The sequence below is a fragment of the Lepidochelys kempii genome, chromosome 1 (assembly GCF_965140265.1).
Source record: "Lepidochelys kempii isolate rLepKem1 chromosome 1, rLepKem1.hap2, whole genome shotgun sequence".
Taxonomy (NCBI): Eukaryota; Metazoa; Chordata; order Testudines; family Cheloniidae; genus Lepidochelys; species Lepidochelys kempii.
Genome location: NC_133256.1, coordinates 265,873,390 through 265,899,886, shown reverse-complemented (window position 1 = coordinate 265,899,886; position 26,497 = coordinate 265,873,390). Strand labels below are relative to the sequence as shown.

Here is a 26,497-nt window from a genome sequence, read left to right as displayed (position 1 = left end):
TTTATTTCAAAATAATTTATTGTATGACTTTAGGAAAAATAAACCAACTTATTTAGACTATTATTTGAAGACAAGATAAGAGACGCAGAGTAGTGGGGAGGTACCAGTGAAAGAGGAAAAAGCTTGATGGAGCAACCAGAGGGGAAGGGACAGGGAATAAAAAAGACAGAGCCAATGGAAAGAGGATGAAAAGATAGAGGAGAGTGACTGGAATTTTCAACACATCCGTATATAGTAACTTCAAAAAAAGTCAACTAGCACTTACTAACTGCTAAACAATAAAGTTCTGGGGGCCTTAGCATTCCCTAAGACTTCTGGCTGTGTGGTCTTACAAGAATTTTCTCAACAGCTGTACCTTACCTCTCTCAATCTATTTCCTTCATAATCACTGCTGTTCTTGTACCAGGGCTTTTTATTTTCTCGCTGCTGGTACATCTATTTGCATTCTCTTGTCTTTAGGACACCACACCTCTTCCATCTCTTACTCTTACCTGCCCCTCTCAAATCTCAGTGGCTCTATAAATGCTTCTCTCTTACCAGAGCAATATCACATTGGATGGGGTCTGTTCTGATGTTTCTGAGCCTAGACAACGACTCCTTCTGTGCTAACTTTGGTCTTCACTCTAGCACTTTACAGATCAAGTGCATGCAGGGGACAAATGAAGTGCAGAGGCACCTCAGACAGGGGACCCAAAAACATTGGACTGAGGGCTCTCTGCTAGAGTTAGTACCTCTTTCATGACACTATCCCTACATAGGGTTCTCTTTGCTGTAGAAAGAAATCCTAGAACTCCACTCTGTTGTGACTACAGTCCTGAATAAAGGATTCCATTTTGTTTGATAAAAATAATACTTTGCATTTAACATGGAAAACTTTTGACCATCTTCCCTTTTCAGAGAGAACACTATTTCTGGCCATTACTCCTTTCTATATCCATAATACACTGATAGATTTAAAATAAAAATGAAACCCCAGACACTTTTGGAAAATCTTGGGGTTGGTATTTATTTAAGAGGAACATCAAATGAAGCTGCAGTTTTGTGAACTTGTGTTTGAGCCTGAATCTGGAATCCACCATTTTATCCCTGACTTGAAAGCAGTAGGGAAGGCTGAAGACCCACTTGTTAATTTGCAGGCCTACCTGAGCCAAGAAAGCAAACTTGTAGGTAAGAACAAAAATAGCAATTACATAGTTTACATTTTTAAAATTATATAAAAATATTCTACTTTAGTTATACAAAACAAATAGTTCATGAAAAAAAACCCTGCTTTGCTAATGAAGAACCTGATCTGGGTCCCTCTGATGTAAATGGCACTTTTGTCACTCTTCAAAAGGAGGATTGACCTCCAAAGTTGTTTCAGTATGCTTTGAAAAGAAGCCTTTAAATTACACCTCCCTTTCAGTGTTTTAGTACAAGCCTTGATTAGATTATCGCTCTTCAAATGCTACTGCTTTTTAGGCAATCTATAGTTTCAGAAAGTAATTAATTCATATCTAAAATCTTGGTTATTTCATCTTTCATATCCTTGATCTCAGTCTGAACTGTAGTTAAATTGGACAGTTTTTCATTCAAGAAAACAATTTCTTTCTCTCTTTGTAATATATCATCAACCAACCTTCCTATTCTTAATGTTAGCTCATTTATCATTGGTTCTAAACGGGCAAAGTCCTTCTTTAAGTTGTACACCTTGGGTTTTAAATCATTTGCAAAAGTAACTGTTTTCAGAACTTTTGCTCTGTTACTTTCCAGATTTAAAAGCCTATCTGAATGTTTATTGAAATCACCTCTCAAGTCAGACAATGTGATTTTAATCTGTTCAATTCTTTTTGAGTTATCAGAGGCAAAACTTCGTAGCTTTGCAGTACGGTCAATGCTACTTGTAAGTAGATCACCTATATTTTGTACTGTCTTCTTTTCAGCTTTATCTACTTTATCTTCCAGTGCTTGCAGAGAATCAGTCAATGAGGTCACATCTGACACTAGACCTGAAATGCGTCTTATGTCAGTTTTTACTGTTGCAATCTTTAGAGATACATCTTTTGCTACAGAAGCTGTACTCTGCTCAACTTTTACAACTGCATGAAAAAGAGTTGTTAAGTTCTCCTGCAGTTCTTCTTTTTTTTGAATTATGCTCTTAGACCATGTTTTCATGCCATAGAGACCCTCTTGTAGATGTTTAACATGAGAAATTATTTGAAGAGCTTCCAGTTGTTCCATTAAGTCTTGAGTCTTTTCACACTAGAGGGAGATACAAATAAAAGTATTTCAAAAGATAAGCACGATTTTAACTAATAAGTTCAGGTCAAAACTACAGTTAAGTTTCACTGAAATATCTTTCTTAATCAACAGTGATGGATCCATGAACCTGGGTCTTTAGAGAACAGTATTTCTGCAACAATGCATGTGTCCCAGACTTCCACTGATTAACTCAGTTTTTCCACGTAAGTATAGGCAACAGGCTCATATGCATCACTAGAATCCTCTTTTACTGTTATAACATAGATTCATAATTTTTTAAGGCTGGAAGGGACCAGTATGATTTTCTGCTCTAACCTCCGGCATAGCATGGGTCACAGAACTTCACCTAGTAATTTCTGCGTTAAGCCCATAACGTCTGTTTGAACTATAGCATATCTTTTAGAAAGACATTGACTTAAAATAATTAATTGTGATCCATGAATTTTCTGTAAAGGAACTCTTTCCTGTTTTCACTAGAGCAAACACAGCATAAAAATTCTTTTGAGTATTTATTACATTCACATAACAAAAAGAAACAGACAGAAAATATAAAGACTTGGAATTGAAAAGTTAAATGATTATTCATTTGGGGCAAATTTTTAAACTATATTCAGCAAAATCCTTCAGAGGGAAAACATAGTTTAAACAGTTTCCTGCTCTCACTAAAAGTTATCTTAATGAGAGAAGATTCAATCCACTCTTAGGTTTTGTCTTAACAGATTTTTTTAAAAGATCTATTCCTGCTCTTCAGACAAACATGCAAAGATGAGACAAGAGAGGAGAACCTTCTGCCTGATACGGCTTCATTTATGTGTGAGGCAGGATACAGTATGCAGACATGTTGATTACAAACAGGTATACTTTAGTCTGGAGACTATGACTTCGTTCTCCAGTCCAAGAGGAAATCCAGTTGGCATGCTCTGGTCTCCTCCCACTGTTTTTTTTTTCATGCTGAAAAAAGGCCAGTTGCTATCGGAGCATGTCATGCTGCTTATAATGGTGAAATCATAAAGTTAAATTAATTCCAAAAGTGGCAAAGTTTGGAAACTATTAGAAAGAAGGCAAAAGGAAGACAAGAGAGAACAGAATTGATATCATGTAACACAAGGAAGTGTTGGAGCAGAAATTTCTTGGGAAATGACCAATCTAGTGTCTATGGTCTAGCATCTTGACTGGTCTGTTTGCAGCCTGGGTATAACACATCAAAATGGGATCGGTCTTTTAAAAAGGTAAAAAAATATATCCCCCTAATATTACAGTGTAACAGTAGAAAATGGCTATCTATTATGCAACTGAAACAATATGCACTTTATAGTGAATCTTTATCAAGGTGATTTACTATATGTCAATTTTTCTATTGGCCATCTCTTTCAAAAATGTAAAAATGGACAAGATATCATGTATGTCAGACTCTTATTTATGGGCTCAGTGGAGTATTGGTTTTAAAAAAGAGCTGTGTCCCCTTAACACTCATAGTTGTACAAAAGGATGATTGCATTTTTGATTTTTTTATTTTATTTTGATTACACAAATCCCAGTGTGTAGTTCTCCAGTTTGATCTAAATAAATCTGTGAAGGTCACATTTCTGCATTGAAAACAATGGTGGCTACACTGTTCATGTAACTTTGGCAGATCTCTCTGGCTCCAGTAAGCTGCCAGTGCAGCTCTTTGTGTGCATATATTTTAAAGTGCATGTGCATTAGTATTTTGTAGTGCAAGTTATGTAGATTGACGAAGGAACAGAAAGTTGTTGATGGCACAACACTGTGTATACAGCAATGTAAAATTGATTAACTGACAAAGAATGAAGGTGTCTGTTCTAAAGGAGTAACGCAGATTGGAAGACAACAGTAAATATTTATAGAAGTTGATCTTAAGACCGTACTTCAGGTAGGGCGCGGACATCCCATTACTGCTACAAACGAGTATTTTGTTTTCAAACTTGCATCACCTATTATACCCTTATGGAGCTGACATTGAAAATTAAGACTATCTTTCTCGTCTGTAAGTTCCTTGTCTGTAAAAGCACACTGTTGGGGTTATATGAGTTATAATGATGATTACATTTGAGGCACACCGGAGCTGAATTTTGTTGCAAGCTGGAAATTCTGCAACTTGGATTGCACAGGAAAACATTCAAATAGGTTTTTATTGAATTAAAAATTAAAATCATAAATTAGATACTGTAATTTTTTATCAAATTTAATTATTGTGATTTTTAGTGGATATGGGCCCCATGTATAATTCTGTCTGCCAACTACTTCTTGATTCAGCTTACTTTTTTAGCACTGATGCTGACATTGTTTTTAAGTTTATTTTTAATTATATCCACATTTATTATCTTGTTCACCAGCTGCTTGTGTGATAAAACCCAAAACTGAAATTTACAGACTGAACTACCCCCTTTTTCGGTTCTTTATATTAAATTGATCAGATTTATTGGACATGGTTAATTTTTAGTGAACCCATGCCAATGAGTATTACACTACTTCATCCCTAATAAACTATTTAATGTACTTTTCTTCCGGGGACAAAAGTCTAGTTTATCTGGCTGTAATTACTATTCTCATTTTCACAAATTCATACTTAGCAGACAGAAAAGGCCTAGTGTGAAATCCTGGCCTCATGGAAGTCAATGGCAAAACTCCTATTGATTCAGTGCAGGCAGAATTTCATCTCTAGTGAAGAACTTTGGTCATCCCCTGTGAACGTAGGATCATTTGGTATAGCCTGTGATTCTCAGACTTTAGATTTTCGGGCAACTCCATTTGTTTACTAGACTAAGAACTCTGTAACACCCGTGCCCACTACTTTCTGTTCAACTATGTATTCTAGTCTGCAATGGAATTTGGGTTGATCCAAACCTACAGTCTAAAGATGCTGAAAATGTGATTTCAGTCCTTACTCTTGTTAACCAAAAATAATTATATGAAAGAGAAAATTCTAAGTTGAAAAAACCAAACTTATGAAAAGTATTAAAATGTGTTTAATTGCAAAAATTCTTTCCCATAAAATGTTAAACAAGAGAAGAGCAATCTAGATAGCTTCAACAAAAAAACTTAAAAAACAGACTCCAACGAGAGACTGCTGAATTGGAATTAATTTGCAAACTGGATACAATTAACTTAGGCTTGAATAAAGACTAGGAGTGGATGGGTCATTACACAAAGTAAAACTATTTCCCCATGTTTATTCCCACCCCTCCCCCTCCCCCCGTTCCTCAGACATTCTTGTCAACTGCTGGAAATGGCCCACCTTGATTATCACTACAAAAGGTTCTCCCCCCCCCGCTGGTAATAGCTCACCTTACCTGATCACTCTCTTTACAGTGTGTACGGTAACACCCATGTTTCATGTTCTCGGTGTATATAAATCTCCCCACTGTATTTTCCACTGAATGCATCCGATGAAGTGAGCTGTAGCTCACGAAAACTTATGCTCAAATAAATTTGTTAGTCTCTAAGGTGCCAGAAGTCCTCCTTTTCTTTTATCATTTTGGATATCCCGAGTCTTAAATCAGGAGTAGCCAAAATGTTGTTTGTAGCCCCAGTGTGTGAACACTTTGGGTATGTCTACTCTGCAATTAAAAACCTGCAGTGGGCCCATGCCAGCTGAAACAGGCTTGCGGGGCTCAGGCTAAGGCACTGTTTAATTGCAGTCTGGGACCCTACCCCATACTGGGGTCCTAGAGCCTGGGCTCCAGCCCATGCCCACACTGCAATTAAACACCCCTTTAGCCTGAACCCTGCAAGCCTGAGTCAGCTGGCATGGGCCAGCTTCAGGTGTTTAATTGCAGTGTAGACATACCTTTGAGTTTTAAAATTCAGCCTCTAGCTGCCCTCTACTTCAATATAGAAGAGAGGCCTTTACATACTACAAATCCCAGTGTGTAGTTCTCCAGTTTGATCTAAATAAATCTGTGAAGGTTACATTTCTGCATTGAAAATAATGGTGGTTACACTGTTCATGTAACTTTGGCACATCTCTCTGGCTCCAGCAATCTGCCAGTGCAGCTCTTGATTGGGCAAAGTTTGAACAGTCTTGCCTTAAACACCTCCTGGTAGCTGAGATTATATATTAATTGTGTTTTGACTTTGGAATACAACAGTTTATATTGGAAGTCACATAATTTCTTTAGGCCTACCAGTGTACCATTAAAAAAAAAATGATTTATTTATAATGGAAGTTAGATCCCGTATGCGATTAGCACCAAGTTCAGTTGCCTTACACAAGGACTAAAACCTGGCAATACTGACATGAAAAGGCGTTAATAGATGGCACAAACGAATTTCTTTTAAAATTAAGGAAATATAAATGTCTTGGAATTAACTTTTTAATTTTTGTTTTTCATGAAAAGTTGGATCCCTATTGTTCAGCAATAAATTTAAGTAATAAAGGGTAGGAAAAATCAGTGACAAAAATAGTTGGGCAGGTGTAAATGGGAAAGGGAGATTCTGGGGGAAGATGTGGCAGATTTCCTGACAAGGAACTGAAATGATGGAAGGTTACTAACAGTAATGCTGTACTCAGGTTGAGAAGCATCTTAACTCCACAACCAGTCCTACAGACTTCAGTGAGACTATTCATGCAGAATGGTGCTATTAAATGTGAATAAGGGTATCACAATTTGTCACAATGATATTAAGAATGTCAACAGTAAAGTGCGGAGTGAGGAGGCCACTTGCATGTGGCCGAGGAAAGGAAGAAGAGACAGAAATTTAAAGACCAACTGTTGTATAATCCATTAACACATATAAAATCTCAATGGAGAGGAGGGGATATTTTAGCAAAAGTGGTATGGTATTCTGCATTGCAATCTGGCGTTTTCAGAGATCACCTGTCACCAGAAGAGGGGACCACGTTCTTCTCTCATTTATACTGGTGGAATACTACTGAGTTTAAGGTGCTTGTAATTATGTAGTTCAGAGGAGAATCTGGCCCAGCATATAGAAATTGTGTTAAATATACATAATTTATTACCAGTAATCCGGAAGTTCTCTTATTCTGCTGTCAGTTTAAACTCAAAGCACTGTCCTTGAAAGGACCCTTGGATTTTGGGTCAGCACCTAACTGTATTAGGATTTTCTACATTGAGAATAATTATACTATCTATGCTTCAATGGAAGTGAAGTGTGTACATGTCTAATCTCTCTCTCAAACACACACTTCCACTGAGGCATAAATATTAGGGCTGTCAAGCGATAAAAAATTAATCGCCATTAATCACACGATTAAAAAAGTTAATTGCAATTAATTGCACTGTTAATAATAGAATACCATTTATTTAAATAGTTTTGGATATTTTCTACATTTTCAAATAGATTGATTTCAATTACAACACAGAATACAAAGTGTACAGTGCTCGCTTTATATTTATTTGATTACAAATATTTGCACTGTAAAAAAACATTTTTCAATTCACCTAACAAGTACTGTAGTGCAATCTCTTTATCATGAAAGTTGAACTTACAAAGGTAGAATTATGTACAAAAACTTACTGCATTCAAAAATAAAACAATGTAAAATTTTAGTGCCTACAAGTCCATTCAGTCCTCCTTCTTGTTCAGCCAGTCACTAAGACAAACAAGTTTGTTTACAGTTGCAGGAGATAATGCTGCCCACTTCTTGTTTACAATATCACCTGAAAGTGAAAACAGGAGATTGCATGGCACTGTTGTAGCTGGCATTGCAAAATATTTATGTGCCAGATGCACTAAAGATTCATATGTCCTTCATGTTTCAACCACCGTTCCAGAGGACATGTGTCCATGCTGATAACTGGTTCTGCTTGATAACAATCCAAAGCAGTGTGGACTGATGCATGTTCATTTTCATCATCTGAGTCAGATGCCCCCAGCAGAAAGGTTGATTTTCTTTTTTGGTGGTTTGGGTTCTGTAGTTTTTGCACGGAGTGTTGCTCTTTTAAGTCCTGTTCTACAGTATGCGGTTATTTCAGAATTAGCAGAGTTACCTCAAAATAAAGCTGATTCCATCCACACGACCAAACCAGTTTTTTCGATTTAAAGGGCTCTTTACTCTGATTTCTGTACTCCACCTCGGCAAGTGGAGTAGCGCTAAAATCAAGATCGCAGTTCCAGGTTACAGGTACTGTGTACACAATTCGACGATATTGGCCTCTGGGAGCTATCCCAGAATGCTTCCCTGTGACCGCTCTGGACAACACTCTGAACTCCGATGCACTAGCCAGGTAGGCAGTAAAAGCCCCGGGAACTTTTGAATTTCCTGTTTGGTCACCATCAACACAGGTGACCATCAGTACAGTCCACCATCACAGGTGACCATGCAGACTTCATCATCACAAGAGACCACGCAGTCCCGGATTCACAGAGGAGCTCCAGCATGGTCCAAACGGGAGGTACTGGATCTCATTGCATGTTGGAGAGACAAATCTGTTATGGCAGAACTACGTTCCAAAAAAAAAGAAACGCAAATACGTACGCTAAAGTCTCCGGGGCCATGACGGAAAGAGGCTACTCCAGGGACACAGAGCAGTGTCATACAAAAATCAAGTTGCTCAGACAAGCATACCAAAAAGCCATGGCGGGGGGAGGGGGGGAACGGGTGCTCTGGGTCACAGCCCCATACATGCTGCTTCTACCGTGAGCTGCATGCAATTATGGGGGGTGACACCACCACTATCCCACCACTGTCCGTGGACACCTACAAGGAGGGAGTAGCACGGAGTGAGGAGGGTGAGTTTTTGAAGAACGAAGAGGAGGAGGAGGAGGACAGTGCACAAGTGGGGAATCTGTTTTCCCCCCTAGTCAGGAACTATTCTTAATGCTGGAGCCAGTAGCTTCCCCCCACTCCCAAAGCATGCTCCCAGACCATGACCCTGGAGAAGGCACTTCTGGTGAGAGAGAGATTGATCGGAGCCACATGTTGTGGGGAGGGGGGGAAACCCAGCCGTGCTGGGCTGTTCACGTTTAGTTTAAAGGGCTCATCCCTGCTCAGAGCCTCATCGGAGCCCCGCAGTGTGTGTGGGGGGCGGGGAGGAGGGTGTTGTGTGAAGTGATCATCCCAGAGAGCCCGCAGGCTGCCTGCAAGCTGAATTCTGTTGCCTGGCCGCATGTGATGGCTTACTCACACCAAAGTGGGAGGCACTTCAGTATAAGAGGCAAAATGAGACCTTGTATAGAAAGAACATGTACTGTGTACTATGAATTGCCTGTTTCACTGAGAAACAGTGACCCCTCGGTTCTCTAAAATGTATCTTTTAAAATATTACCCTCCCTTTTTTTCCTCCCGCAGCAGGTGCAAATGTTTCAACACAGCCCCTATCTACTCCGTCCCAGAGGCTGGTCCATATTAGAAGGAGGAAAAACCAAAGTCGGGACGACATGTTTGCCGAGCTTATGCAGTCCTCCTGCACTGATAGGGCCCAACTGAATGCGTGGAGGCAAACAATTGCGGAGTTGCATAAAGCGTTACATGGATACGGAGAGAGGAGGGACATGTGCGATGAGAGCAGACAGGATGCTATGGTCAAGCTCATGGGGGAGCAAACTGACATGCTCCGCTGTATGGTGGATCTAATGCGGGAAAGGCTGCAGCCCCTGAATAACCGCCCTCCCTCCTCCCCAAGTTCCATAGCCTCCTCACCAGATGGCCAAGAACATGGAGGGGGAGGGAGGAGGCTGCTGGGACTCACATAGTCAACCCCAGAGGTTTGCACAAGCAGCAGAAAGCTGGCATATCCTAAATTTTGATTTGGTTTCTGGACTTGTCCTTCCCTTCTCCTCCACCCCCCTAACCCAATACCCCCCTCCCCCATCTAGCTTCCGAATTCTCTCAATGTTTTGTGCAACAAATAATAAAGAACGTTTTTTTAAACAACTGTGACTTTATTTCCTTTCATCGATTTATAGGGGGCGGGTAACTTTAAGAGAAACAAACACAACTGTCACACCCTACCCTGGCCAGTCATGAAACTGCTTTCAAAGCTTCTCTGATGTGCCGCGCGCCCTGCTGCGCTCTTCTAATCACCCTGTTGTCTGGCTGTGTGAAACTGGCCGCCAGGCGAGTTGCCTCAACCTCCCACCCCACCATAAATGTCTCCCCCTTACTCTCACAGATATTGTGAAGCACCCAACAAGCAGCAATTACAATTAGAATATTGGTTGTGCTGAGATCTAACCGACTCAGTAAACTGCGCCAGTGCACTTTCAAACGTCCAAACGCACATTCTACCACCATTCTGCACTTGCTCAGCTTATAGTTGAACTGCTCCTTACTACGGTCCAGGGTGCCTGTGTATGGCCTCATGAGCCATGGCATTAAGGGGTAGGTTGGGTCCCCAAGGGTAACTATAGGCATTTCAACATCCCCAACAGTAATTTTCTGGTCTGGGAAGTAAGTTCCTTCCTGCAGCTGTTCAAACAGAGTTCCTGAAGATGTGAGCATCATGCACCTTTCCCGGCCATCCCATGTTGATGTCAGTGAAACGCCCCTTGTGATCCACCAGTGCTTGCAGCACCATGGAAAAGTACCCCTTGCGGTTTATATACTGGCTGTCCTGGTGTTCCGGGGCCAAGATAGGGATATGCGTTCCATCTATCGCCCCGCCGCAGTTAGGGAAGCCCAGCGCATTAAAGCCATCCACAATGGTCTGCACATTTCCCAAAGTCACTTTGATAGCAGCTGGTCAATGATTGTGTTAGCTACTTGCAGCACAGCAGCCCCCACAGTAGATTTCCCCACTCCAAACTCATTTCCGACTGACTGGTAGCTGTCGGGCGTTGCAAGCTTCCATAGGGCTATGGCCACTCACTTCTCAACTGTGAGGGCTGCTCTCATTTTGGTGTCTTTGCGCTTCAGGGCAGGGGACAGCAAGTCACAAAGTTCCATGAAAGTGGCCCTACGCATACGAAAGTTTCTCAGCCACTGGGAATCATCCCATACCAGCAACACTATGCGGTCCCACCAGTCTGTGCTTGTTTCCCGGGCCCAGAATCAGCGTTCCACGGCATGAACCTGGCCCAACACCACCAGGATCTCCCAATTGCCACATGCCATGCCTTCTGTGTCCATGTCCTCCTCAGTATAATAATCGCGCTGTTGTCGCTTCCTCGTCCAGTTTTGCAGGTACTGCACATACTGCTGGATAATGCGCGAGGTATTTACAATGGTCAAAACTGCAGCGGAGATCTGATTGGGCTCCATGGCTATGGTGCCTGCACAGGTAATCCTGGAAAAAGGGCGCAAAATGTAGGAGAGCAGAGTGGCAGCGGAAGCTGTGCTGTTCGGTTCATGGTAGCCGAACAAAGGCGGAAAATGGTTGTCTTCTGTGGCTTTCACGGAGGTGGGAGCCCAGGACAGATAACATGGAGAAGCTCGGAAGTGTGGCAATAGCGGGAGAGCAGAGTTGGCAGCAGAAGTTGTGCTGTTCGGTTCACGGTAGCCGAGCAGAGTTGGCAGCAGAAGCGTTTGATGAGGAAGAGAAAGAGTAGATAGTAGAGATTACATAGGAAGATGAGAGAAAATGAGAGGTGGATTCATAGTAGCAGGAGAGCAGCAGTGCACCGTCTGCTGAAAGCAGTATGCCAAAAAGGCGCGAAATGATTGTCTGACGTAGGTTTCTGATGACACACACCCAGAAACACCTGCGAGAATGTTTTTGCCCCATCATGCACTGGGAAATTAACCCAGAATTCCAATGGGCCGCAGGGACTACAGGAACTGTGGGATAGCTACCCAGAGTGCACTGCTCTGACATTCAATGCTAGACTCGGTACTGTGGATGCAATCTGCGGAATTCACCCGCTTTGATGGGGACACAGAAGACCGAATGTATAAAATAGCTTCCGAAAATTCAAATAGAATAATTTCGTGCTGTAGACGTACCCTTAAGACTTCTGAAAGCATGCTCCACACCATGTCCATCTCAGATATTAGAAGGCACTTCAGATTCTTAAACCTTGGGTCGAGCGATGTAGCGATCTTTAGAAATGTCACATTAGTACCTTCTTTGTGTTTTGTCAAATCTGCAGTGAAAGTGTTCTTAAAATGAACAGCACGTGCTGGATCATCATCCGAGAATGCTATAACATGAAATATATGGCAGAATGTGGGTAAAACAGAGTAGGAGACATACAATTCTCCCCCAAGGAGTTCAGTCACAAATTTAACTAATGCATTATTTTTTTAAATGAGCATCATCAGCACAGAAGCATGTCATCTGGAATGGTGGCCGAAGCATGAAGAGGCATAGGAATGTTTAGCATAACTGGCACATAAATACCTTGCAATGCCGGCTACAAAAGTGCCATGCGAATGCCTGTTCTCACTTTCAGGTGACATTGTGAACAAGAAGCGGGCAGCATTATCTCCCATAAATGTAAACAAACTTGTTTGTCTTAGCAATTGGCTGAACAAGATGTAGGACTGAGTGGAGTTGTAGACTCTAAAGTTTTACATTGTTTTATTTTTGAGTGTAGTTATGTAACAAAAAAAATCTACATTTGTAAGTTGCATTTACACAATAAAGAGATTGTACTATGTTACTTGTATGAAGTGAACTGAAAAATACTATTTCTTTTGTTTGCCATTTTTACAGTACAAATATTTGTAATAAAAAGTAATAATATAAAGTGAGCACTGTCAACTTTGTATATTGTGTTGTAATTGAAATCAATATATTTAAAAATGATAGGAAAACATCCAAAATATTTAATAAATTTCAATTGGTATTCTATTCTTTAACAGTGTGAGTAAAACTGTGATTAATCACGATTAATTTTTTAAATTGCGATTAATTTTTTTGAGTTAATTGCATGAGTTAATTGCTATTAAATCAACAGCCCTAATAAATATTACAATTATTGGCAGTAGAGAAAACCGTAACATAGGTGCAGACCCAAAATCTAAGGGTCCCTGTAACGACAGTGCTTTCTGAATTTAAACTGACATCAGAAGAAAACTTTTGGATTATTCCAGTAAGTAAAATTGATCACAATTACAGCTCTTTTGGGGGCACGTGTGTACACTACTAGGATCTCCTGTATGGAATAGTATGGATGGACTCCTGGTCAAATTCTCTGCTCTCAGTACACCAGTGTAAATCTGGAATAATTCCATTCCATTAACCAGGAACAGACTTTTGTCCCCACAAAAGAGGTGTAAATTGTGATCGAATTTTATTGAATGGAACCAAATATATGAAACTGTTGTTTGTTATAGTCAATATGGTATGTTAGAATCAGACTACAATTCATGGAACCTGCTCAGAAACAGGTTTTTAATTTTTCATATATTATAATGTAGCTAATACAGAAGCATGAAATATAACTTTGCAAAAAGCTATAATTAGAAAAAATGAATATAAATTTAAATACAGAATATTGTGCTTAAAATTCCGACTTAACATCCAGATGTTCTTGCATCTAAATACTTTGGTTCAAATTTCCTTTTAATGAAAAAGAACTTCATGGACATTCAAGATAATCATTATAAAATACATGAAAAAGAGTCTGTCTGTTCCCCCATTACATTTGTTTTTTTTTCTCTCTAGTATAGTTTAGGCATGTAAGGTCTGATCCAATGTTAATAAAAAGCAATGACAAGACCCCTGCTATTTTTAAAGTTTGTTGGACTAGTGGTGTTTGGTTATCGTTTGTTTATAAACACATTAACATAACTGAGCTATAAATACTGTCCATATTGTCAAGTAATATACATAAATTAAAATGAGCCTGAATTCACTGATCATCACCCTCACTCTGTTCATTTTCTAGATTGTATTCTAAAGGTACTACTTCTCTTGTATTTGAAGATACTGTAATGTCATATACTTTTTCTTTTAAAACAATTATTTCATTTTGCAGTTTTAATATGCTGTTGTCATACTGCATGCTTTCAAGAACCTTTTGCATTTCCATTATATTTGACACTGTTTTTAGCATCTCATCTTCCATAGTAAACATCTGTACTGTCAAGTCTTCCATTTTTTTCTCTATACCTATCAGCTCACTTGATACTCTAAGAATGGACTGAATGGCATTTTCAATTGTTGGTAAGTGGGTCTTGCATTCCTCAATTTTCGGTTCATAGTCTGTAAGCTTCTGACTCAAATCTATGTCTCTAGCTAACAAGGTATTCTGTTCTTCTTCTAATTTTTCAACTGTCTTTGTATCCAACTCCAGCTGCTGTTCAACTCTAGAAAGCTCATCTTCTTCCTGTCTTTTTAATGTTTTAATATTTCTTATTGTACTGTCTTCTAAATCTTTTAATCTTTCTGAAAGAGACTTCATATTTTGATCAGCAGTATTTATATGGGTTGTAACTTCAGTATGTATGAATTTTGCTTCAGATTTTAAACTACTAGTGTTTGCATTCATTTCATCCAGGCTTCTTTTCCAGGAGTCCATGACATTCTGGAATGTCTCATTAATGCTTTGCATCTTTTCAGAGAACGTCTGCTCACTGTTCTGAATGTCCTGTATGATGTTACGGAGAGTGGACACTTCCTGCTCAAAATGGGTCATCATAGAGATGGATGAGGTAGCTTCCTGCAGGATACTTTCGGAAGACTCAAGCTGCATTTGTAACACAAAACAATGTCCATGTCTACTTAATATTAGACTGGAAGAGCACTTATATTTATACAACTGGGAGTACAATATATACATAAGGCTCAGTCAGTCTCTTGGAGAAAGCTCATGATGTCATACATATTCTAGACATACAAAAAAATTGAGCACTTTATTGACTTGATACACATTTCCAATCTTCCTATTTAATTTAATAATTTATGTTTAAAATATTATTGTTCCAATTTATTCTGGCATGTGAAAGCTATAAAGAGAATTTCTAGGGCAGTTTTCACACATGTATTTTTATTTAGGAGTGAGTAACTCTAGTCAATTTGTTACTTAGAACCAGAGTTATTAAATTCAAGTCACTTTGACCTCAGTTTCTATTTATAAAAAATGAACTGCCATAACTTATTGCTGTAAAAATATTGAGCAAAAAACTTAGAACAAATACCTTCAAAATACAAATCAAATATCGCGACCTTTGATACAGACCAAATGATACAGGGCTAGATCACCAGTCTAGTGTCTCCACAATGCACTACCATATAGGGAACCGGACACTGGGTTACATATTAGTGGTTCTTCACTGCGTGAGCTAGCAGAACATGTGAGCACTAAGAAAACAACACACTAAACTCAGGCAGAAGACGGTGAATTTTGCCACTGACTTCAATGGGTTCCACAATTTCAGTCAGGGAGCACAGGAGAACTTTGTAATACTCCTTGATCAATTGAAGAGCACAAATGAAGCTGTAAAGGGAGCATCTTTTTGCTACCAAGGAGGTACACTATAAGCATATATATTTATTTAAGCAATTATGCAGCTTAGTATTTTCAGATTCTTATTAATTCTAAACTTTTCGTGTGTTAGAAAATGGTGCTTATTTACCTAGATAAAGAATTTTGTACCCATGATTTCTTTCAAACTGCATTAGGATGGTAACTGGAATTTAACTGAACACACAACAGCATATAAATTTTATTTTTATTACACAAATAAGCCCTTAATACAGTACATTACCTATTGTGATATATTTATAAAACTTGATGTCAAAAGTTAGATGTTTTTCCTGACTCTCTTTATACAGAAAAGCAGTTTTTAACTCAAAGTTTTTGATAGAGGCTCATGGATTTAGCATGTTTATTTTTTATTTAAATGTTATAAAAGATTATAAGGTTAGGCCTAACATATTTCATATTAAATTCAGATTTAATTTTAAACAGGTTAATTTTTTAAAAAGAAAAACTTACTATAATTTAAAAAACAAAATAAAATAATCCAATTTAAATTAAAAAAACCCATTTTTAAAAAGTCATTGATTTTTATCCATCCTGTACACAAAAGGGAATTCCAAGTTGGCAGTCAGCTCTCTAGACTGAAGTGTACAGAGATTCAAATTGCATCCTATTTGACTGTCAACATTATAAGATCAATGCTAAAATGGCACTATAAGCACTTGGTTTGCTATGCTTTCATCATTATCTCTACCATACAGGAAATGATCTTGGAGTAAAACTAACTTTTCTAACAGACAACACAACACTATGAAAGGAAAAGAACACATTGCTGCAAATCAGCAGTGTGATAAATGAGAGAGGAGATAGCTCCCTTTTGTGGACACCCAGCCAGCCAGTTGGCTATGGAATCCCTCTTGGTGGTTGTTCTCTACTTGTAAAGGGTTAACCAGCCCACAGGTAAAAGGAAAGGAGAGGGCACCTTACCAAAAGGGCCAATGGGAGGGCTAAAACTTTTAAAAATTGGGAAAAAACTTCCCTTTGTCTGTGTGTTGTGCTTCTCCAGGAAAGAGGGGAACAGGGAGCAGTTATGCTCTGAGAAGCTGAAAGCCAGGTATGAAAAACCATCAGATCATACCTAGAGATTGCTTATCTGAAACCCCAGATATATAAGTAAATTAGGGAATGTCTAGGAAGATGCGATTAGGTTTATTTCTGTTTATTTCTTATTGGCTTGTGGACTTCTCTGTGCTAACCCCAAATGTTTTTGTTTTGCTTGTTTGTAACCTTCGCTGGACCTCAAGAAGGTTGCTGTTTAATTTTTGTAAGTGGGTTCTTTAAATCTAGCAAAAGCCTAAGTTCCAGATGTATTTTCTTTCTTTTTGTTTTTAATAAAATTTACCTTTTTTTAAGAACAGGATTAGATATTTGGTGTCCTAAGAGGTTTGTGCATATGTTGTTTAATTAGCTGGGGCAACAGCTAATTTCCTTTATGTTCTTTCTCAGCTCTTCCCAGGTGTGTGGGTGTGTGTGTGAAAGGGCTTGAGGGTAACCCCCCACAGGAAGGAATTCCCAAGTGCGCCTTTCTGATTTCAAGGGTTTTTTTTGCACTTGGATGGTGGCAGCATCTACCCATCCAAGGTCAGAGAGAAGCTGTAACCTTGGGAGTTTAATACAAGCCTGGAGCGGCCAGTATTAATTTTTTTAATCCTTGCTGGCCCCCACCTTCGGCACCCACAGTGTCAGAGTGGAGAATCAGCCTGGACAAGCAGTTTTAAGATTTTAAATTAGCAGTATAGAAGACATAGACTGAAGTGGGAGCAAGACCAATTTACCATACAAGAATTTCTATTTAAAACAATATGTAGCTGAACTATATTGAGAATTAAACTTCTAAATTGAGCCATATGAATTCAAGGGAGGACTTAAGTTTCTGGAAAAGAAACATTAGGATCCAGTTACTTAATATGCATGGTTAATGGATCGACAAATTTAAGCCCCAAATTTGACATACTTTAAGATTATAATCATCTGGTGAATGATGTCATACATATTCTAGACATTAAAAAAAATTCAGCACTTTATTGCTATGAAATTACACATGAAAATAGTATTGAAGGTCCTGAAGAGATCAACAATGAAAAACAAAAATATAAGTAAAGGGAAACATTTTCAAGTAGCTATTTCACACAGGGTGAAATACTGGCCTTACTGAAGTTGATGGGAGTTATGCAGTTGACTTCAACGACGGCAGAATTTCCTTAGCAATGTTAGTATCTCTTTATAAGCATCCACCTGTCGGCATGCTTTTACTTACATAAGTGATATTAAGCAACATAGTCTTATGAGTTTAGAACAGAACAGAAGCCAGATCTGATGGCCAACCAGATGTCCCATTAACTCCCAATAAGATGACTGAATAAACATTTTTAAATGGTCTAATTTCAGAGATATAAAATTGTAATTCTGGTTATCTAAAAATGTCCATAATCTCAAAACACATTTGTTAACTTTGACTAAGTCAATATGAATTAATACATTTTAGCTAATGTTCAATATAAGTTCTGCAATTAAAATTCCAATGATTACCTTTTCAGAAATTAAGTTAACTTTATTTTCCATATCCTGGCATTTTCCAGTTTCCAGCTGTAATAAATGATACTTTTTTTCCATGTGAGCAAGTTGGCCTGACTGCTGAAATAGGAACCTGCAAATCATGAAAAAATTAGTGAATATAATTGGTACGCATTAAATGTTTTAGGCCTTGATCCTGCAAGGAGCACCACGAGTGTAGGATTCTACCTTCACACAGCTCCTTGCATGATCAGAGCCTTAGAAAAGAGCCGGGCTTATTTAATGAATTTGGTCTGTCTTCATATTGAAGTTATAGACTACCAAAATAAGGAAATAGACAACAAATAATAATTTGCATTTAAAGTGAGAGAGAGTGTGTATACGTGTGTGTGTTCTACTCAATTAGCTATCACAAACCTACATAACTGCTTCATTGTGACCTAATGTACATATGTGGGAAAAAAAGTACCTTCATGGTAAAGGAAGCCCTTAGTGAAAATTACTTTTTTAAATGGTTAGCTGATTAGAAGGCCAAGTTAAACAAAACAAGATAATTTGACCTTTCTTCCCAGACTTCTCACAACCATGTGGGAGCTCTGAATTAGGAAAGGCCAATCTAGTTCTAATTTTGTGTTAATTTTAGCCATTGCTATTGTGTTGTGGAAAAGTTTGTATTGCTGCTGCCTGTGATGTACCTGTTCTGTGGAGAAATAGACTTTATTCTCCAGGCTCTCAGTCCAGCACCTCTCTCAAGCATTACATTTATTTTAAACAACAAAAAATGTAGTTAAAATTATCTTTTTTTGGTAGGTTTCAGGGTTGCCAGTTCTGTAAACAACTTAAACATATAGTGATAAAGCGGGTTTGACAGAATGTACCCGTGTCCACACCCTACACACTGTTGTAATAATCTTAGTGCAAAGGAGGTTTTGTGAGGTATCTGAAAACTCATAATGTGCTGGTCAATGTAGTCCTGATAAAATGTGTGACAACATCGTTTATACTATTTTCCTGTATAATGTTATTGACACATGTTCCAAACCACAGCAGAAGCTGGCAAACAGGTCTGTCTCAAACAAAAGAATATGTGCTCTGCTTAATTAGCATTTAAGCAGTAAACAGAGTCATCAAGCAGGAAGGGAGACAAAGGGAGTACAAACAGGTGGGAAAATCAGCAGGGATTATCCTTACATATGCACTCTGGGCACTGCAGCTGTGCCGATATAGGCCATAGTGCAGACACTATCTATGCCAAAGGGAGAGCTTCTCCTGTCGGCATAGGAACTCTACCTTCCTGAGAAGTGGTAGCTTTGTTGACAGGAGAAGCCCTCCCATTGACACAGTGCTGTCTACATGGGGGGTTAGATTGGTATAACTGTGTTGCACTCTGAGCAACGTAGTTATACTGACAAGTCTGTACTGAAGGCCAAGCCTCTGTCTCCTGAATCTCAGCTGGAAGTATTTTCCAGAAGGAGGACTAACACTATAAAAAGGAGAAATAAATGCCACAAAGGGACCCCCTCCTCTCCCTCTCTCGATTCACAGCACAAGAAGGGACAAAGGAAGCAGCCATTAAAGAGAAGAAGGTATCGTGGCCTAAGAAGTTTGGCCAGTAAGACTGTTGAGAGCACGTGGTGAGAAAAACTTTGCTTTGAATTTAACGAAGTTTGTTAAGCTGGGCATCAGTTGTGTTTTTTACTTTTCTTGTAACCACTTCTGACTTTTATGCTTCATTACTTGGATTCACTTAAAATCTCTCTCTTTGTAGTTAAAAAACTTGTTTTACTGTTTTATCTACTTCATTACTGTTTTAGCTAATCCAATGTGTTTAAATTGAACTATCTGACAAACTATTTAAAATAATAAAATATCATATTTTCATCTTAAACAGACTTAACATATTTGTATTGTCTAGGAGAGGGCTGGACGGTACAGAACATATATTCATGGGGGGAAATCTAAGACTCGAAGTATATTGGGGCACTCTGTACTATACCCAAGACTCGTAAGAGCCAAGGTGTGGCTGGCTGGTTGCAGCTCTCACACAGACATTGCTGGTAGTGACTTACATGCTGTAGGCTGTTTGTGAGATTGCAGATGGGGACATGTAGGCAAGCAGCACCACTATAGCTGAACCAGGATGAAATGGGAGACAACAGAGAGGGCCCTAAGATGGCAGTGAAAGAAGGTTAATTTGCTGGAAGTTTATCAATCCCGAATCAAGATGGGGATAATGCAGACTGTCCAGGTATCCCCTTTTTGGAATCAACTTATGTAGAAGATTATTTTCTCTCACATACATTTTATAATTCTTTATTTGTTACGATAATGTACAGCAATTAAAGTGAGAACTCCAGAACAGTAATAATCGACTGTTGAGACTGAGGTCTGGAGCAAAAACTAAGAAATTGTAATCTATACCTATCCCAGATGTGGGACAGTTTAAGGAGAATCAAAATTATGCAATTTTTATTCTTCTAATCTAGACAGTCCTGTGACTACTCAATCATTCATTGGGTGAAATTCTTGTCCCAGTGAAGTAAATGGGAGTTTTGCAATAGACTTCACTGAGGCAAGTCTTTCACCCATAGACTTTAGGGCCTAAAATTTTTGGTGTAGCTAGAACATATCTATTAGAAAGACATCCAATTTTGATTTAAAGAATTGAAATGGTGATGAATCCACCACATCCTTAGACAAGTTATTCCAATGATTAATTATCTTCACTGTAAATAAAATAAAATAAAATAAAATAAAATAAAATAGTGCCTTATTTCTAGGCCGAATTTCCAGCTTTGCCTTCCTACCATTGGATATTTTTATGTCTTTGCCTGCTAGATTAAAGAACCCTGCACTATTGGAAATCTTATCCCTGTGTAGGTACTTAGAGATCATGATCAAGTAACCTCTTAACCTTCTCTTTGTTAAGATAAATAGATTGAGTTTCTGTAGTCTCCCACTGTAAGACAGGTTTTCCAGACCTCTAATCATTCTGGTGGCTCTTTTGTGAGCTCTTTCCATTTTGTCAACATCTTTTTCAAACTGTGAACACCAGAACTGAACACTATTCTACTAATATGTCATATATAGTGGATTCCATTGTATATGACATGGAGGAAACCAGAAAGAGTAAAATTGAAAGTGTGAAACTGACTGTATCCAGTTACCTTTAGAGGATCACTTACCAGGTGAGCAGTAGACAAGCAACAAGGCAAAGCAGGTTTAAGGCTGTCCGTGAGTCTATCCAAAAGGAATTCTGACTATTGCTGCTGCTCCTGGGACCTGAGATCATTCCATAATTGCTCTGCTTTTGTGGATCTTCGTTGTGCTTCGGTGAAGGAACAGCTTTCTTTCTTTGCTTCATGTCAGACATTTTAAGAAAGTCTTTAGGAAACAGAAACCAACCAGAGATCTAGCAGAAGAAAGCAAAATGAGTTATGTTTAGTCCCTTCCAAGTTCACACAGAGACTTCCCAAAATATGCAGTTAGGCAATTGCACTAAAAATTAACTGCTTGCTGTTGATGTATACCACATCGATGTTTATTCAGTTACATTAATCATTTTCAAGAAAATGTCACGATAACTATTCGTTTTTCCATTACATAGCTATCCCCTTCCATACTTTCGGAATAGCAGAAATTGTCTAATTTTCCATAGCACTAAGACTATAGATTTAATTTCTTTTAAAAAAATGAAAACTTGGGTTCTACATAAGCTGATGGCAATTGTCCAGGAAAACTTTTAACTCCTTCAGGCTGCATAGGCATCTAGAGTTTTCAAGATGTTCTTAAGATTACTGTACATAAAAGAGATTAGAAGACATTAGACGACATTTTGGTTTTTTTAAGACAGCACTGTTTAATCAGTTTCACTATTTCTCATGTTTGATCAACTAATCTGTTGCTTTACTATACTTTGAGTCTTTCACACAGCAAAAGGGGAGATACACATTTAAGACATAGAAAATATGGGATTGTGAATCATCTTGGAGTCTAATTTAGGAATATTTCTGTTATAACTTTTTAAATATGTCCACCCATAAAGCCAGGTTCATTATTTACTGTATAGTCCTGGGGGCACTCTGTGCCAAAAATTTAAAAATTCTGCATACAATATTTTATAATTCTGCAAATTTTATTTGTCAAAATAACACTACATAATCACACCAGTTTCAATTATTTTGGTAATTTATTTCAAAATACCTGTCAGCAAGTATGTCTATAACAATACAGACACACACAAAAATTCCCCCAGGAGTAGAGAGTTAAAGAAACCCCTATGACACCCAGTTCCTGTTTCTCTGCCCCCTCCCCCCCGGTATCTGGCCCAGCCAGGGGGCCAGATACCCACAACCTCTCCCCCCGAGAGCCCAGTGTAACACTGCACCTCATATTCTTCACAGTAATATTATTATGATATGATTAAGACATAATGATAATGTATTTTATGCATGATAGGTCATGTGACATATCATTGGAAAGGATATGATTTACTGAATAGGATTATCCCATTTGTATGCATGTACCATTTTTGTATCTGAAGTTAGGAATATTTACTATCTGTATTACAAATGTGTTTACACCTGGGGAACGCCAGCTAGGCAAAAGATGCTCAGTCTAGATCAGTGGTTCTCCAACTTTTGTACTTTCACATAGCATGCCTCTGAGTGCAACCCCCCTTTATAAATTAAAAAACACTTTTTTGTATATTTAACACCATTATAAATGCTGGAATCAAAGTGGGCTTTGGGATGGAGGCTGGCAGCTCGCAACCCCCCACATAATAACCTTGCGACCCCCTGAGGGGTCCCAACCCCCAATTTGAGAACCCCTGGTCTAGATGGCTGGCTGGGAAGGGCCCATTCAGGTTGGTGAGCCATTAGGGGAAAACAATAGGCCTTAGAAGAAGCTTATCTCCTGGGGTGGGGTGGGGAGAGGGGATGTCTTCCTGAGGATGCTACAAATGGCCTCCAAGCAATGGCTTCTGTGGCACTACAGGGGCATGTAACCAGGTCACCTGGTACTGGACTCCATCTTGGAATACCAGTGTTTTACAACTGTCTGGCATGGGAACCAAGCTTTGAGACAAAGGGTTCCTGCCATATGCAAAAGTTATTTAAGGCAGGGGAGTGACATCATCATGGTTCTTCACTGACTCCCTGCACCAAAGAGACTCTGGGAAACACAGGAGGAACAAGGACTGACCTGGGGGGGAAGTGCTGGACCCAGGCTAAAGGGATTTTTAGCCTATGAAAGAAACACCTGGGGTTTTTAAGCTGTAAGCAAGTGCAACTGGCCCCTTAAGAATATCTGCAGCCTGCTTGAATCATCATTACGGCTACATTTTAGTCACGGGTATTTTTAGTAAAAGTCATGGACAGGTCATGGACAGTAAACAAAAATTCACAGCCCGTGACCTGTCGATGACTTTTACTATTTACCCCAAAGTAAAACTTGGGCGGGGGAGCCACAGGTGCTCTGGGGGCGGGGGAACGGGGGCGGTCCGGGGGCACCATGGGTGCTGGGGGAGGTGGCACGGGTCCCCCACTGGTGCTGGTGAGGAGAGAGGGGCAGGCAGCAGCGTGTGACCCAGGACCCCCTCTGGTGCTGGGGCGGGCCACGGTGCACGGCCCAGGAGTGGGACCCCTGCTGGTGCTCGGTGGGAGGGTTGTCAGGGCTGGCAGGGGCTCCCTACCCAGCTCCGCATCTCTGCAGCTCCTAGGCAGTGGAGGGGTCTGGGGGCTCCGAGTGCTGCTCCCGCGAGAAGCACCAGCCATGCAGCTCCGATTGCCAAGAACTGCAGCCAATGGGAGCTGCGGGGCGGGGTCTGCAGGCACAGGCAGTGCACGGAGCCCCCTGGCCCCTCTGCCGCGTAGGAGCTGCAGAGACACGCTAGTGGAGCCCCCCACGTCGAGGTAAGACCCCAGATACTCGCATCCCCTTTCCCCCCCAGAGCCCAGCCATCTGTCCATCCCCCCATCCCCGAGCACAGGGATCCAGAGGGAGAAACAGCCTGATGCTTGATCCCAGGCTTGCATGGAGTTTTCTGCATGCTGCCCTCTCCTTCCCACAGGGCATGCTGGCAACTGCAGCTGCCAGGAAACCTCTAGCTCCCTCCCCCCAGCAGTGTCTTCTATGTGTGAGCTGGACTCTGCTGGGTCCAGTGGCCCCTAGCTGCACTGCAGCCCATTTTTGTTGGGGAAAGGAAACTCTGCACACCCATAGTTATGTCTCTATTTAACAGGGTGTGACACTTTACCATATTACAAAATGAGCATCATTTCATCTGTGACTTACTGTTTCTAATTATTTTATTAAATTGAGTGAATTACACATTTAACAGACCAGAAAGTCAAAAAAAAATTGGACAGGGTGCACTTTTTTTTTCTGCAGGTGGATGTATTTTGGAGTATCAAATAAATGGTAACCAAATATCTATTTGTTCTCCATTTTTCTGGGTATATAACTGGTGCATTAATATTCCCATATTTTCTGTATTTTTTGAGTCATTCCCCTAGAACTGGACTATTTTTCTTTTTCCAGTGAGAAGCTATTAGTAGTGTAGTAGCTACTAGCAGATGAGAGTTTAATTCTTCATTTCCCTTTGTGCGATTGTTTATTTAAAACGTTGGTTTAGAAATAAGTCACCTTTTTAAAGTCCAATATCTCAGATCTTTTGGGGGGCTAAAGGCAAGCCTCATTGGGTTCAGGCAGGAAGCTGACAATCTCTACTTTCCAATGCAACAAAACTCATGTTTCTAGACTTTCAGGACCATGACGTATTAAAACAGTCACACTTTTAAATCTAGAAAAACTCAGTGAATGACCTAGAACTGACTCATATCAATCATGTAGTTTGGCTTGGGGTTGTTTTTTAGGAGACAATTTCATGTCTGGGGAGAAGAAAAGAATTATTTGGCAAGTTGAAAGAAAAAAAATTGTCTGAAGCAGTTTGGAATATAAGAATAAATCCAAGAGAAATGGACTAGTGGGGGAAAAGCAAGTGAAGTGGGCAAAGATGCATGATAAATACATTTATTACATAGTTTTGCAATTTATCATAGGGCTATCCCCTCCAAGTGTGTTTATACCTACAGCTCCCATCCTGTCCAGAGAGCTGTGTGCCTGGAGTCTACCACTGCACCGCTACAGGGCCCAAAATGAAGTCAATGGGGCTCTGCAAATTTCTCTTTGCAGGACTGAGACCGAAATCCACATCCATAAATAAATATAAACATTCTACAGCTATCCAGATATTTACTTGCTTCGTTCGGTACTTCTTAAGGACTAAGTCCATCAGAAATATGAAGCTTAAAAATAAATGTTTGTGAGTTACACAAATGCAAAGAAGTGTCTGAGCGTGTGGAGCATGAAGAAAAAAAAATCCCCGCGCTCTGCACAAACGTGTCAGAACCGATTTTCTTTCAACTTGTACAAAGTCGCTTTGGGCAGAGCCCGGGCAGAGCCCTAGAGAATTCGAACCAAACGGAATTTCGGAAGGAAAGTGAAAAGCGACAACAGCTTTTAAGACAAAACCCACCCCCCGGCTTTAAGGATCGCGACGGCCTCACGGTAATGCCGGGGGGGGGGGGGGAAACCATCAGCCCCACAAAGCCATTCCCCGGCGGAGGCTCTTCTACTGAACGATGCCCCGCAGTCACCAACGGCCACCCCGTCCCCCCGCAGCAATCCCGCGACACCCCACTGGGCTCTCCCATCAGCAGCCCATCCCTCCTTCCCCCAGCTCCCCCCTGGCCCCACAAGGCCACCCCCCGCCGTCCCGTGCCCCCACCCCGATCTCCTCCTCCCTTCGAGCGCCCTCACCGCCCGGTCCCCCCGGACTCGTCCCCACCGCTCCCTTCCGCCGTACCCCGATCTCCCGGATCCCCGTTATCCTCTGGCTCGGGAGGGCCGGGCGCGGGACAGTCCGGCTCAAACAAACTGCTGTCCTGGGCACGCGCCTCCGGAGGCGGTTGCGCCTCCCCACAGCTTCGGGCGCGCCACGTCAGGCGCGTGCCCGCCGCTCGCGCTCCCGGCTACGGCACTGGGCGCGTCTGCGCCCGCGCGAGCCCCCAGCGGCTAGGGATAGGGGTGGAGCCTGCCGCTTTGTGCCGAGGTCCTGGGCGCTGGGGGCGGCCTGAGGGGCGCGGCCGCCCGTCGGGGGCTGAGTGGTGCCCGCTGCTTGGGAGTGGGAGGCGCCTGGCAGGCTGCTCTGCCAGCCCGGGCCTCCCAGCCCCTCGGAAGGAGGAAGTGGCCGCTGGTTCTGGGGCGCCTCTCCCCGGGCTGGCGGCGCCGTGCCTGCCCCGTCCGGCTTCCGAAGCTGTTGTCTCGAGCCGGCGACGGCCTCCCCGAGACCCTGCCCCGCGCGCCGCAGGGGCTGCCCCGCCAGGTA

At 40.7% G+C, this 26,497-nt stretch overlaps 2 protein-coding genes across 5 annotated transcripts in view; one reads left to right on the top strand and one right to left on the bottom strand.

The window, feature by feature from the left end:
• Positions 1 to 26,181, bottom strand: IKBIP (IKBKB interacting protein). Of its 2 annotated transcripts, none has more exons than XM_073327457.1 (4): positions 25,976 to 26,179; positions 21,291 to 21,517; positions 18,121 to 18,238; positions 1 to 2,241 (listed from the first exon to the last, which is right to left on the bottom strand). In XM_073327457.1, the coding sequence occupies exons 2-4, from the start codon at positions 21,476 to 21,478 to the stop codon at positions 1,486 to 1,488; spliced, it is 1,062 nt and encodes a 353-aa protein (XP_073183558.1). In that variant the 5' UTR covers positions 21,479 to 21,517; positions 25,976 to 26,179; the 3' UTR covers positions 1 to 1,485. The 2 variants fall into 2 exon arrangements, with proteins under 2 accessions (XP_073183558.1, XP_073183557.1); XM_073327456.1 differs by lacking the exon at positions 1 to 2,241 and adding an exon at positions 13,857 to 14,796 and having other exon boundaries at positions 25,976 to 26,181.
• APAF1 (apoptotic peptidase activating factor 1) overlaps positions 26,162 to 26,497 on the top strand; it is a 92,885-nt gene continuing 92,549 nt past the window's right edge. For all 3 annotated transcript variants that reach the window (XM_073327440.1, XM_073327439.1, XM_073327438.1), the window contains exon 1: positions 26,162 to 26,494. The gene's annotated coding sequence lies outside the window, so the exon portion shown is untranslated. The remainder of the gene's footprint in view (positions 26,495 to 26,497) is intronic.